At 52.0% G+C, this 12,132-nt stretch overlaps 5 protein-coding genes across 5 annotated transcripts; 2 read left to right on the top strand and 3 right to left on the bottom strand.

The window, feature by feature from the left end:
* Positions 1-437: 437 nt before the first annotated feature.
* Z517_12178 (mannose-1-phosphate guanyltransferase) lies at positions 438-1,768 on the top strand (the record flags this gene model as incomplete). Its single annotated transcript, XM_013422592.1, has 5 exons — positions 438-444; positions 514-523; positions 583-1,502; positions 1,558-1,695; positions 1,749-1,768. The coding sequence occupies 5 exons, from the start codon at positions 438-440 to the stop codon at positions 1,766-1,768; spliced, it is 1,095 nt and encodes a 364-aa protein (XP_013278046.1).
* A 952-nt stretch (positions 1,769-2,720) lies between these two features.
* Positions 2,721-4,780, bottom strand: Z517_12177 (uncharacterized protein; the record flags this gene model as incomplete). The annotated part of the gene is made up of 2 exons (XM_013422591.1): positions 2,721-4,374; positions 4,449-4,780. 2 exons carry the CDS (start codon positions 4,778-4,780, stop codon positions 2,721-2,723), a joined length of 1,986 nt encoding a protein of 661 aa, XP_013278045.1.
* A 349-nt stretch (positions 4,781-5,129) lies between these two features.
* Z517_12176 (homocitrate synthase, mitochondrial) lies at positions 5,130-6,747 on the bottom strand (the record flags this gene model as incomplete). The annotated part of the gene is made up of 3 exons (XM_013422590.1): positions 5,130-6,402; positions 6,466-6,601; positions 6,654-6,747. 3 exons carry the CDS (start codon positions 6,745-6,747, stop codon positions 5,130-5,132), a joined length of 1,503 nt encoding a protein of 500 aa, XP_013278044.1.
* A 1,449-nt stretch (positions 6,748-8,196) lies between these two features.
* On the bottom strand, positions 8,197-9,207 carry Z517_12175 (uncharacterized protein; the record flags this gene model as incomplete). Its single annotated transcript, XM_013422589.1, has 1 exon — positions 8,197-9,207. One exon carries the CDS (start codon positions 9,205-9,207, stop codon positions 8,197-8,199), a length of 1,011 nt encoding a protein of 336 aa, XP_013278043.1.
* A 1,092-nt stretch (positions 9,208-10,299) lies between these two features.
* On the top strand, positions 10,300-12,015 carry Z517_12174 (uncharacterized protein; the record flags this gene model as incomplete). Its single annotated transcript, XM_013422588.1, has 1 exon — positions 10,300-12,015. The coding sequence occupies one exon, from the start codon at positions 10,300-10,302 to the stop codon at positions 12,013-12,015; it is 1,716 nt and encodes a 571-aa protein (XP_013278042.1).
* Positions 12,016-12,132: the final 117 nt, after the last annotated feature.

Below are 12,132 nucleotides of genomic sequence, written 5' to 3'. Positions count from 1 at the left end.
CCAACTGGCCACGGTGGCCTTGGGGCCCTGGCACTATGTCCCTACTTGTACAAGTGACCCAAGGTGGGGGGCGTCACTACTGACCGCGCGAGTCGTGACCCTGCGCCCACTACTATTGATTCACCCTTCCCTTTCCCAAAATCAAACACTGTGGCTGATTTGGAACACAATTAATTCTTGAGTGACATTGAGCAAAACGCCGCACAAAGACGCCTTCATATAACACCACCCTCCCCCCAGACTTTGTCAACAGGCTTTCCCTTCTGCTCTTTGAACCAGTGCGTCTCTCTCACAACACACCTCACCGGACCCGCCTGCACACCGACATAGTAGTCTTTGAACTACGTTTCATTCTTTGTTGACCACACCAAGACCGTTCACTACCTCCTGTCTTCGTCGACACCTCGTCCTCAGTCGACGTCTCGTCCCACTTCAAGATGAAGGGTAAGCCATGCCGTCTCATCTCACATCCCCTCATCTTCTGGTGAATGTTACTGACTGCTCGTGCAACAGCCCTCATTCTGTACGACCACGCCGCTCTCCCCCTTTTTCTTCCACCTCGACTAACCCTGTCCTTTGCAGCGTTGGTGGCTTCGGCACCAGATTGCGTCCTTTGACCCTCACTCTCCCCAAGCCGCTGGTCGAGTTTGCCAACCGGCCCATGATCGAGCATCAGGTCGAGGCTCTCGCTGCCGCTGGTGTCACCGACATTGTCCTGGCCGTCAACTACAGACCCGATGTCATGACGAATGCGTTGAAGAAATATGAGGATATGTACAATGTTAAGATCACATTCTCGGTCGAATCCGAACCCCTGGGCACTGCCGGTCCCCTCAAACTGGCCGAGAAGATCCTGGGAAAGGATGACTCCAACTTTTTCGTACTGAACTCGGATGTCATTTGCAACTACCCCTTCAAGGAACTGGCTGCTTTCCACGACTCCCACGGCGAGGAGGGCACCATTGTCGTCACAAAGGTCGAAGAGCCCAGCAAATATGGTGTCATTGTGCACAAGCCCAACCATCCTTCCCGAATCGACCGATTCGTCGAGAAGCCCGTCGAGTTCGTCGGCAACCGCATCAACGCCGGTATCTATATCTTTAAGCCTTCTATTCTCAAGAGAATCGAGCTGCGCCCCACCTCGATCGAGCAAGAGACCTTCCCTGCCATCTGCAAAGACGGTCAACTGCACTCATTCGACCTGGACGGTTTCTGGATGGATGTCGGTCAACCCAAGGACTTTTTGAGTGGAACCTGCTTGTACTTATCTTCGCTGGCGAAAACCAACTCCAAGAAGCTGGTCCCTCACTCGGAACCCTACGTCTACGGTGGAAACGTCCTGGTGGACCCCACAGCCAAGATTGGCAAGAATTGCCGTATTGGCCCCAACGTTGTCATTGGACCTGGCTGTGTGGTCGGTGATGGTGTTCGCTTGCAGCGATGCGTGCTGCTGGAGGACAGCAAGGTCAAGGACCACGCCTGGGTCAAGTCCACAATCATCGGTACGTATTTACCAGTTGGAGATGTCTCAAAGACTATGAGCTAATTGAGTTCCAGGCTGGAGATCAACCGTTGGTCGCTGGGCTCGTCTGGAGAATGTCACTGTTCTGGGTGACGACGTTTCCATTGGGGACGAGATCTACGTCAACGGTGGCAGTGTTCTCCCTCACAAGAGCATCAAGGCCAATGTCGAGGGTAAGTCGTGTTGTGGGAACCGAACGGGACAAACGCTAATCAGACTTCTCCAGTGCCCCAAATCATCATGTAAATGCCCTCGTGGGCTGTTTCATGTTCATGTCGATTGACCTACGGTGTTTGTGACTCCTCACTCTACTGTTTAAACTTGACATTTCTGCCCTTTCCCAACCATGTCTTTACTACGAACGGGGTTTTCGAGCATGGCGAAACTGATCAGATGGAGCTACAAACAAAATAAAACCTGGGCGTTAGGGAGCGAGCGAGATGTTGCCGACTTTTTATCACGTTTCTGTTCCGGCGCCGACCATGAGACCATTGTGAGGAATTTTTCAGAGATCGGGACTTTGCGCGCGGAAATAAATTTATATCACATCATCACACTAGAGGGCCATGCATGACACGAGCGGAAGAAGGGGAAGAAGGTTGAATTTATTTTGCGGGTTTCCGAGTGGCACCGCCGCTGTGGACGAAGATCCATTTCTCCATCTCTATCCGCATTGCACGATAATGGAATATCCTTGTAATAACACTCGCGACTCAGCGTCGGCCCGTTTCTATCGTCACGAATGATGGCGGGGATAATGAAAGAAGAAGAAAAAAACCATCTTGTCAGATTTTACGTGTTGAATCCAGTTCCTTCTATCTTTGTCCTGTGTGTGAAGCTTACGTTCGTGATATCGATCACTTAGATAGGTGTGTACGTGTTGAATATATAGAATATGGGAGGTATGGTGTGTAGAGTATGGTATATAGTGTTCTGGAGAGTGCATATTCCGGTACGGGTTCGGCGATGGTGTGTCCATTGAGATCCGCTATATATGTACTCATAGATGGAGAAGGAGAATCGGAATAAGAAAGCAGTGAGAATAAAAGGCTGGTGAGGATATTAACGGCTCAAGTGACAGCGTGTCAAACCCATCCTCTGATATTCAATGCCAGCAGCAGGACGACATGCCATCGATACGCCACATCACATCGTGGCTCGCCTTGAACTGCTGTACCTGGCCAACAACATCATCTCCTCAGGCTTTGTACAACGTATCCAGGTAGGCCACGACGAGCTTTTCAACGATGCTCTTGTCGGGCAAGCTTCCCGCAACGCCATACAATTGGGCGCTGGTCCCTTTGGCCTTGTCTTTCTTCACTACAGCACCACCAACAACTCCGCTACCGGTAACTTGCTGGCTCACAATCTTCTCCTTCTCTTCCTTGACCACCGCGACGAGATCATCGATCAGTCCGTCCACAGCCCCGGGTCTCGTCATGGGTAGAGTCACGGCGACGTGCACTCCTGGGGGATCTTGGAGCGAGTTGAGATGCCACTGTCTCTTAGACATCCCGTCGGCGACGTCGTAGATTGATATTTGAGAGTCGAGCGATTCAAACGCCACCACACTAATCATCGGTTTGCCCAATATTCCCAAGGCCGATTTCAGGATAGGATGTTCCTTGATGGCGTTTTCAATCGTTTGTTTCGTGGTGACGATTTTATTCGTGGCGTCGATATAACCCTTCTCGCCCACGACCATCATACTGGCCCAGCATCCAGCTATCAGCGCTCCAGGCCGAGAGCCAGCTATGGAGGGACTTCCATAGACACCGCCGGACCACTCCGGACACAAAAAGTATTGATATTCTCGTAGCTGCCGGTTTCTGTATAAGACGCACGAATTTCCCTTGGGAGCAAAGCCGTACTTGTGCGTATCCACAGATATGGACGTGACTCCCGGTTGGCGGAAGTCGAACCCTCCCTCCTCGGCGAAGGGTGAGGGAAACCCAGCTTTGGAGAGGTGCGGCATAAGAAAGGATCCCAAACAGCAGTCCACATGCAAGGGGATTTTGTACGTCACGGCAAGTTTCGAGAGAGCCGGGATGTTGTCCACAACCCCATGCGGGTAGTTCGGGGCACTTCCCACAAGGAGGATTGTGTTAGGGTTGATCAGACGGCGAACGCGATATATGTCGACCATGTACTCCGGCGCCGAACAGTGGACAATGTGTAGCTTGATCTTGAAATACGATGCTGCCTTGTGGAACGCAGCATGCGCGGTATGCGGAACGATCATTTCCGGCTCTGTGATGCCCTTCTCTGCATAGCCCTTCTGCCTTGCCGACAGACAGGCCATTAGGATTGACTCTGTACCGCCCGAGGTTGTCACCCCAGCACCTGTCTCGGGAGCATTGAACATGGCGAGAACCATCGCCACGATTTCAGCTTCCATTTTGCGGACAGCGGGAAACACGTCGGCATGGATCGGGTTGGCCACACTGAAGGACCGCATGGCCTGAAACTGAATGTCCAACAACTCCTCTTCGCCGTGGTAGACTGCGCCAGAGACTTTGCCTTCTTCCCACCTCGTGCGTTTCATCGATGCCAACGTCTCCAATTCGGTATTTAACTGATCCTTGGTCCATGGCTCCTTTGGGAGATGCAGGTATCGGTTCACGCCGGGATCGTTGGGCGCCAGTTTATCTTCGAGGTCCTTTCGTGCCGCCTCGAGTTGCCTGGCGACCTTTGACCGCACGCCGGGGAGGTTGAGGAAGATTCTGTAGAGTGATTTGTGCGTGGTGTGGTAAAGCAGCGCGAGAGAGTCGAGGAGGCCGTGACCCCGGAGGAAGTAGAATGATCGCCGAAGGATGCGGAGGACGAAGAAGATAAAGATTACATTACGGAGTCTGCGCAGGTGTCGAGGATTAGTTGACTGAAATTGCAGAACATCCAGCACAGCACCATCTCAAGCAGGACATACATGTTGAAATTCCCTTGGTAGTCTCTCAGCCGAGCCAAATGACCAGCTCGAGCTCGCTGGAACTTGCTCTGCAGACTGAGGGGAAGAGGAGACGAGCCGCCCATGATGGGACCGAGTTTCTGGGTCATCGACGAGACATAGAAAAAAGTTGGATTGCGAGCAATTTCGAGACGAGGACCGGGAGGGCAGCTGGCGCTTTTTCCGTCACAGAAATGTGACGACAGCCACGGCGCATTTTCATATGTTCGCTTCAACGTCCTTCTCCGCAGCTTGACGTCGCTTCGTTCCTCGTATACCGGATGTCGGCAAATCGATTTTCCGGAGACATCCATCTCGTATTTCGTTACGGGCGTGGTTTGCGTGTACAGTTATCAAGTATAGAATATTTCCCAGACACGATACGCCCAGCCGGTCATGAGACCAGACCTGATGACTGGTCAAAAACATCTGTATCATTGACGTACACTCTCGTCTATGGAGACCTTTTTGTTCCTGTTTTGCTTTTATTCTCCCAAGTCGAGCCTTCAGCTGTCGTTTAGGTGGTGCTATGTGCAAATCCAGCTGGGCTCTGACAAATTTTTTAATGCATAGGCGTCCTCATCTCTGGAAATAACTCAGGCCGTTTCTTCAGATAACCTAAACTCCAAAATAATGCCACGCGTCTCCTTTTCCATCCGCTGTCTATGCCGAAACACCCGTCGTTCTGGCCTTCTTGACAACCTGCTCTGTCGCGATCTGGTCGTCAACAGTCTCCTCTAAACGTCTCTTCTCCGGTACTGCCTGATCTTCTTGCTGCTTCTCTGCCAGCAGTCTCTTTTCCTTTTCCGTCATATTGGGCAGTTCAACCTCGTTTCCGGGGTTCTTCTTGCCCAGCTTGACATTGCGGTGGTAAGCGTGGATAATCGAATCCGCATCGTCAATAGCAATGGGTCTGATGTCAGCCAGTCTCTTGATGGCTGCTGTGACTTCCTTGTACTGTGCGTCTGTCATCTCAATCTTGAGCTGCTGTGCTCTTGACTTGATGGCGTTCCACCCAGTCAGGCGAGATGCGAAATGGATATATCGTCCAATACCGAAATCTGAAGGGTCAATGATCTCATATGTGCTTGGGTTGGCCAGAATAGCTTTGGCGTGGATCCCGGCCTTGTGGGTGAAGGCACAGAAACCGGTAATGGGGTTGTTAAAGGGGATGTTGACGGCGACCGCTTCGGCAACCAACTCCTCGATATCCTTGATCTTCTCCAACTTGTACTTGCTCTTGACGTAGTCGCGATCGGCCGTGATCATCCGTGCCATGAGTCCACCAAGCGTAGTAATGCCGTTTCGCTCGCCAATGCCGAGGACTGAAGTATCAATGTGAGTAGCTCCGGCTTCGAGGGCGCAATAGGCATTGGCAATGGCACACCCAGTGTCATTGTGGAAGTGGGTTTCAATATCGCAGCTGACAACACCGCGTAGTGTTCGGACGAGGTCATAAACTTGTCTAGGAGAAGCGCATCCGACAGTGTCGGCAATACCCACCCGGTTCACACCAACCTTGTCAACAGCCTGATAGAGCGACAACAGGTCGACGAGATCAGATCGGAATGAGTCTTCGCTGGAAAACCGAATCTCGATGCCCTTGGACTTGACAAAATTGATCACCTCGATAGCGGTGTTCTTGATGTAAGTCATATCCTTGCCGTGAGAATGCTCTCTGAGGAAGGATGATGTGCCGATCACAACGTCGACGCCGTCGACACCGGTCTCAACAGCTATTCTCGCATCGTCCATGTGACAGCGGATGTGAGTGAGAATCTTGGACTTCAAGCCGAGCTTGCAAATGGCCTCGCAGTCCTTGCGAGACTGCTCCGAGGCAGCAGGGCTGGTGAGTTCAATATAGTCTGCACCAAACTCGTCCAGAGCCTTTGCAATTTCGATCTTCTTGGCGGTGTCAAAGTAGGCATTTGCGAACCTGTTTGCAGACACAATCAGCATCTACCCGTTTTTCAAAAGGGGAATCCTTTTTTCAACATACTGCTCGCCTTCTCTTAATGTGCTCTCGATAATCTTAAATCTGCCAACGTTGCTGAGGAAGTCGCCCACGGGCATGTAAGGATTTCTGGCGTTTCGGGGAGTAGGGGTTGTGTTGATTCCAGTGTAACCCGGGTGGCCTGCAACTTCGTGAGCAAAAAGAATCACTACGCAGGGTGTGGGTTGGCATACTGGCATTGCCATTCACGCCATTTGCATGGCCATTGGTGCCGTTGGTCTGTCCGTTGACACCGTTTGATTCAACCTCGTCGGCTGAAGGACACATCTTGAACGGTGAAGAAGAGAAGCGAGTGTGCAAGCTGTCGGAGAAAGTATTTGGTATCTACCAAGAGCAGGTGAGAGATCAGGGTAGAAAAACAGAAAGTAAGGTGAGCGGTGAGGAGGGAATAAATGTAGGTCTGGGGAAAAGGAATAATGAGTCAAATTGGCGAGCCGGTGATTTGACGGAGATGATAGCAGGGTAGACGATACCGCAGCGAGCGAGAAATTCGACCAAGCAAGAGAGAAAAAAAGTGGGAGTGAATTGTGGATGCAGACTGTGTTGGAGGGGGAAAAGTCTGAAGCTGCTCGCAGTTGCGGGGAGGGCGCATCATTTTTCTCTTCGTCTCCGGTCTCGGTCCTCACTAGTACTGGGTTTGCTGGGCAAAAATTTTCTCTTTCTCTTTTCAGCTCTTTCAATGGCTCATTATGCTTGTCCCACGCTTTCCTGGCGCTCATTATGGATTTGAAGTCCTCTTGCTCTCACTCTACCCGTCGTAATGATTCATCCCGCCTATTCATCTCTCTCTACCTCTACCTCGTACTGTGCGCATTTTGACGTCGTCACTAAATTTCAGAGAGCTGTTGTCGTCACGTGATGAAGCCCAACCTCGGGATTTTTTGATAACGCCGAGATTTTGCTTGCAGCCTTATTCTACCAGCCTCGAGAATCCTGGTTCTCTGAGACACTTGTCGAGAATATCATATACTCCATGGTCCTGGCTCTATGTTGCTACAATGGAGGGGAAGTGTCGAGCGCGGTTATATATCAGAAATGGCACGGTGAAAAGACTTACTAGCTGAATTACAAACTGGGTTGTACAACTTGAGGCTGATGAAGGTGTACGCGACGGATCCTTGTAATATGTAGAATTGGCAGCGTTTATCCAGGGACGCCTGACGCAGGTTTCATACTATCTAACCGGGCGCACAAGCATTTCCATCCCGAGAAAAAAACTCCAGGGTATGACCAAGCAAGAGAAATGACAAAACTCTCGTTCTTGTTTGTACCTGGTATGTAGCGTTCGCTTCTCGAGTACGAGACACTGATGGATGCGCTCGCGGAGCACGGATATCAATACGAAGCCGTAGCCCTGGCTTTAGTCGATCACGAGGACTCACCTCGGTTGCCACGATGTGTTCATCCCTATATCCGCTTTTTGATCTGTGAAGAAGACAATGCAGATTTACAGAGGGAGATGGTTGCGGTCGCGAATGGGGCGCCATAAAAGAGAGGTTCCAACCAGAGGACCTGGGAGGAGATGGTAGACAGTGGCCACACTCCATTCTTCAGTCTGACAGAGAGGACTGTAGATCTCACCAAGCGTGGCGCAGGAGAAGAGCTGCCTTTCAAGTGACAGGTACAGCAAGCGCTCCGAGCATTTGATCCTCGCCACGAAAATAGCCGGCGAGGTCTATAAAGAGGTAGGCACGTGTTGGTCTGTAACTGACAAAATCACTGATCGATTTCTCCTTTCTGCTCCCGCACCATGGCATCAAATCTTGCTTTGGTCAGGGCGTACAGCATCGCCGTTTGAGGCATGTCGACTCCCCATTTCCGCCCGAGTCGGACAGTGTTACCCACGATCGCTTCCACCTCGAACAGCCGGCCTTGCTTGACATCCTGCACCATACTCGTCTCCCTCCCCTGCCGCGTTTCTGCCCGACGTGTGCCAATAGCCAGCTTCTTCTTCGCAACCGTCTCGTCCACGTTTGGGATTCCCATCTTCTTTGCCAGCTCGATGATTTCTTTCATAATAGACCACACCAGGTCGTAAGAGTAGGGAGAGGATGAAAGCAGGAAGTCCGCATCGGTAGACATTGCAAGAGCACAGGTGGGACTCCAGGCACAATTCAGCATGATCTTGCCCCAACGAGCGATCTGAATATCATCGTGAACTTCGGCTTGGCCTCCGCCTGCAATGACCAATTCCGCCAGCCTGACTGCGGCTGCTTTGTGGGATGCTGGGGCGGTCGAAGGAAAGGTGCCAATCTCAAGCAGATTCAGCATCTCAGGATACTCGATTATGCCCTGTTCCGTCTGCGTGGCCGGGAGGTAGACAGCACAGCTCAGCAGCGGATTTTGCGGATATGCCTGAGCCACCTCATCCTCGATGTCAATTCCATTCTGAGCGAGTACGATGACAGTCTGAGGTCGACCATGGACGGCAGGACGGATCAAGTCGCTCAGAGACGGTTTCGACCCGGGAAACGATTTGGTGGCAATGAAGACAAAATCATAGGCGACATCCTCTGGACACTCAGCTACACTCCTAAAAACCAGGTCTGGACGAAACTGCACGTCTCCAAATCGCTTGCTGCGGAGCTTGAAGCCATTCTGCTTTACCGTGTCATAGTTGGACCGACACACTGCTGTGACCTGACAACCCGCACGCTGGAATTGATACACAAAAACGGCCCCTATGCTTCCAGCCCCAAAGAGGAGGATTCGAGGTGAGTTATCCATAGTCCCAGCAAAGGCCAGTCCTGCAAAAAGCGTGAAACCGCACAAGATCGAAAGTCACAATCAATGCCCACCAAAAGGACCCGGAGATTGGCCGATCGAGACTCCGATAACCCCTCTACCGACCATGTTTTGTACACAAACCCACCAGTCCGCGTTTGGCGGATATGACGACCGAGAGGGGGCCTGACTGGGGCTCTGGGGACTTTGCTGACTGATATCAAGTACCTCGTACTTATACAAGGCTGAAGGATAACCATGTGCGATAAGAGCGACAACCAGATGCGGACCGGAGTCTATATACTCCGACACCCTCACTGAATTGCCACCTCGGTTCAAACATCAAAGGAGATAATGGTTACGAATGGGAAGACTAATCGGTGGTGGTTCGACGATGCTCGGCTCAAATAAGGGTCCGAATTGCGATCTGACCCCCACCAGCTAACTAACGCCGGGGCTTGGGCATGCTTTGGAGACACATGGTGACATGGTATCGACCTTGAAGGAAGTGCAAAAATGCTCCCGGGTCTCCGTACTCCATACCGTACCAGTGGTAATGGGCTAGGTGCCAGATCGGATGGATGGCTGGATTGTTCGGCCGTGATTCATCTCACCTTTGTCCTAACACAGTATTTTTGAAGCAGGCTACGAAGCAGAGAGATCCACAGAGGCTGGCTCTAAGGACAGGGGCATGTCCCAACGACGGTCGATCTGCCGAACTACCAACATTCACATGGGAAAACAAGATGCAAAATCCGTTGCTGTGAAAGAGACGATGGGCCATCCGCCCACCAATGGTGGTGGCCAGCCTCGCCTCCCCTACAGGCCCAACAACCTGTGGAAATCAACAAGGGCGCCGGGGTGTAAAAATCATGACGTGCTAAGCTTTTTGTGGGTTGTTTAGGGGACCAGAAAAGGACGTTCGATACGCAGTCGCTGCGCCCATGGTGCCGTATACCCGAAATCTTGGAGCGGGCCAGGGTTCATATTTTGAACATATCTTTCGTTATGGCGTGCTCCATGCCTTATATACCCTTTTGACACCCCCCCTTGGCTACCAGAACGACCACTACCAACCCAACAGCACCACCAGCCATGGAGACGATAGAGAGGATTCTGTCCAGACCTGTCGCTAAGCCATACCGTTCTCGAAAGATTGACCCCACCATCAAGCCATATCTAAACCAGTACGGTCAGGTCGATTTTGCCCCCGGCGACATCGAAAACCCCAAAGAATGGTCAACCGGTCGGCGATGGTATTGCACACTCGTGGCCGTCACTCTGGTCTGCAATGCCACATTTGCTTCGTCCAGCCCCTCGGGATGCCTGCGCGGGATTGCTGAAGAGTTCAACGTGTCAATGACCGCGGCTGGTCTCGTCATCACTCTATTTCTGCTGGGATACGTGGCGGGGCCGTTGATATTTGCTCCCCTATCGGAATTCTATGGAAGGAGATATGTTTTCTACGTAACCTTCACACTCTATGTGGCATTCAACTTCCTGTGCGCTTTTGCACCAAACTTTGCGTCCTTGCTCATTGGACGCTTGTTGACGGGCACATTCGCCAGCGCTCCTTTGACCAACGCCCCGGGGGTGCTTGCCGATGTCTGGGGACCCGTTGAACGCGGCAATGCCATGGCGCTGTTCAGTATGATGACCTTCATCGGCCCTTCTGGAGGGCCTGTGATTTCCGGCTTCCTAGAGCTCACTAAAGATTGGAGATGGTCGTTCTACGTGTTGTTGTGGTTGGGCGGAGCGACCGAATTGTTGTTGTTCACCATCCCCGAAACGTTTCCCCCGGTCGTTCTGATCAACAAAGCCCGTCGACTACGGGCTACCGGAGTTCCCGAGTATCAACAACTCCAAGCTCCTGCCGAGGCAGAAGGGCGCCGGCTGGCCGATGTGTTCAGGGTGGCGCTGATACGGCCGTGGCAGATCCTCTTCGACACCATCTCTATCCTCTGTGCCGTCTACATGTCGGTGGTCTATCTGCTGCTCTACATGCTCTTTTCCATCTACCCGATTGTCTTTCAGGAGAAGCGAGGCTGGAATTCTGGCGTCGGGGAGCTTCCACTGATCGGCACAGTTATCGGGGCATGCCTAGGTGGTGCCATTGTTTTCTGGACCTCGAAGCGAGACCGGAAACGACTTTTGGCAGGCATTGCGGGCAAACCCGAAGACCGATTGCCAGTGGCCATGATTGGTGGCATCATGTTTGCCGGCACCATGTTTTGGTTTGCGTGGACGGCGAACTTTAACAGCGTCCACTGGATTGTTCCCACCATGGCGGGGACCTTTTTGTCCACGTCGATCCTCCTTATATTTGTGGCTTACATCAACTACCTCACGGACACGTACTTGATGTACACGGCCAGCGCCATGGCGGCCAACACCATCGTTCGGTCAGCGTGTGGAGCTGCGGCACCGCTCTTTACGAGTCAAATGTTCAACGCCCTGGGAGTAGGTGGTGGCGGGTCGTTAATTGGGGGCGTTGCGTGTCTTCTTGCACCGATCCCTTTCGTCTTCTACAAATATGGCGAACCAATTCGACAACGAAGCCGATTTGCTCCTACCGGTCCCCCTCCACCGCGAGACGAGGAGAGCCAGGACGACAAGGCAGAAGACCCTATTGGGGTGGAGACTTCGTCAAGTTCAAGCTCCGGGTCGACGAATGTTAGTATCCATTCCGAGACGGAGCCACACCTGGGCGACGATGATCCAGCGGTCCTTGAGAAAAGGGTGAACGAGTCAGAAGCAGAACCTCGCCACGAAGCAGGAGAAAATGCAGGCGACAAGAAAGAATTTGTTTAAAGATGTCGAGGTTCTGGTATACGGATCAAAACGTTTAACTCGACGAGTTCCACTCTTGAGAATGGAATTTTGAATTACTATCAAACAAATCTGCGAGGAAAGTTGACTGGATTTTGG

Source organism: Fonsecaea pedrosoi (assembly GCF_000835455.1).
Source record: "Fonsecaea pedrosoi CBS 271.37 unplaced genomic scaffold supercont1.9, whole genome shotgun sequence".
NCBI classification, from domain to species: Eukaryota; Fungi; Ascomycota; class Eurotiomycetes; order Chaetothyriales; family Herpotrichiellaceae; genus Fonsecaea; species Fonsecaea pedrosoi.
The sequence above is the reverse complement of the archived record's forward strand: the minus strand, read 5'-3'. Positions and strand labels throughout refer to the sequence as shown.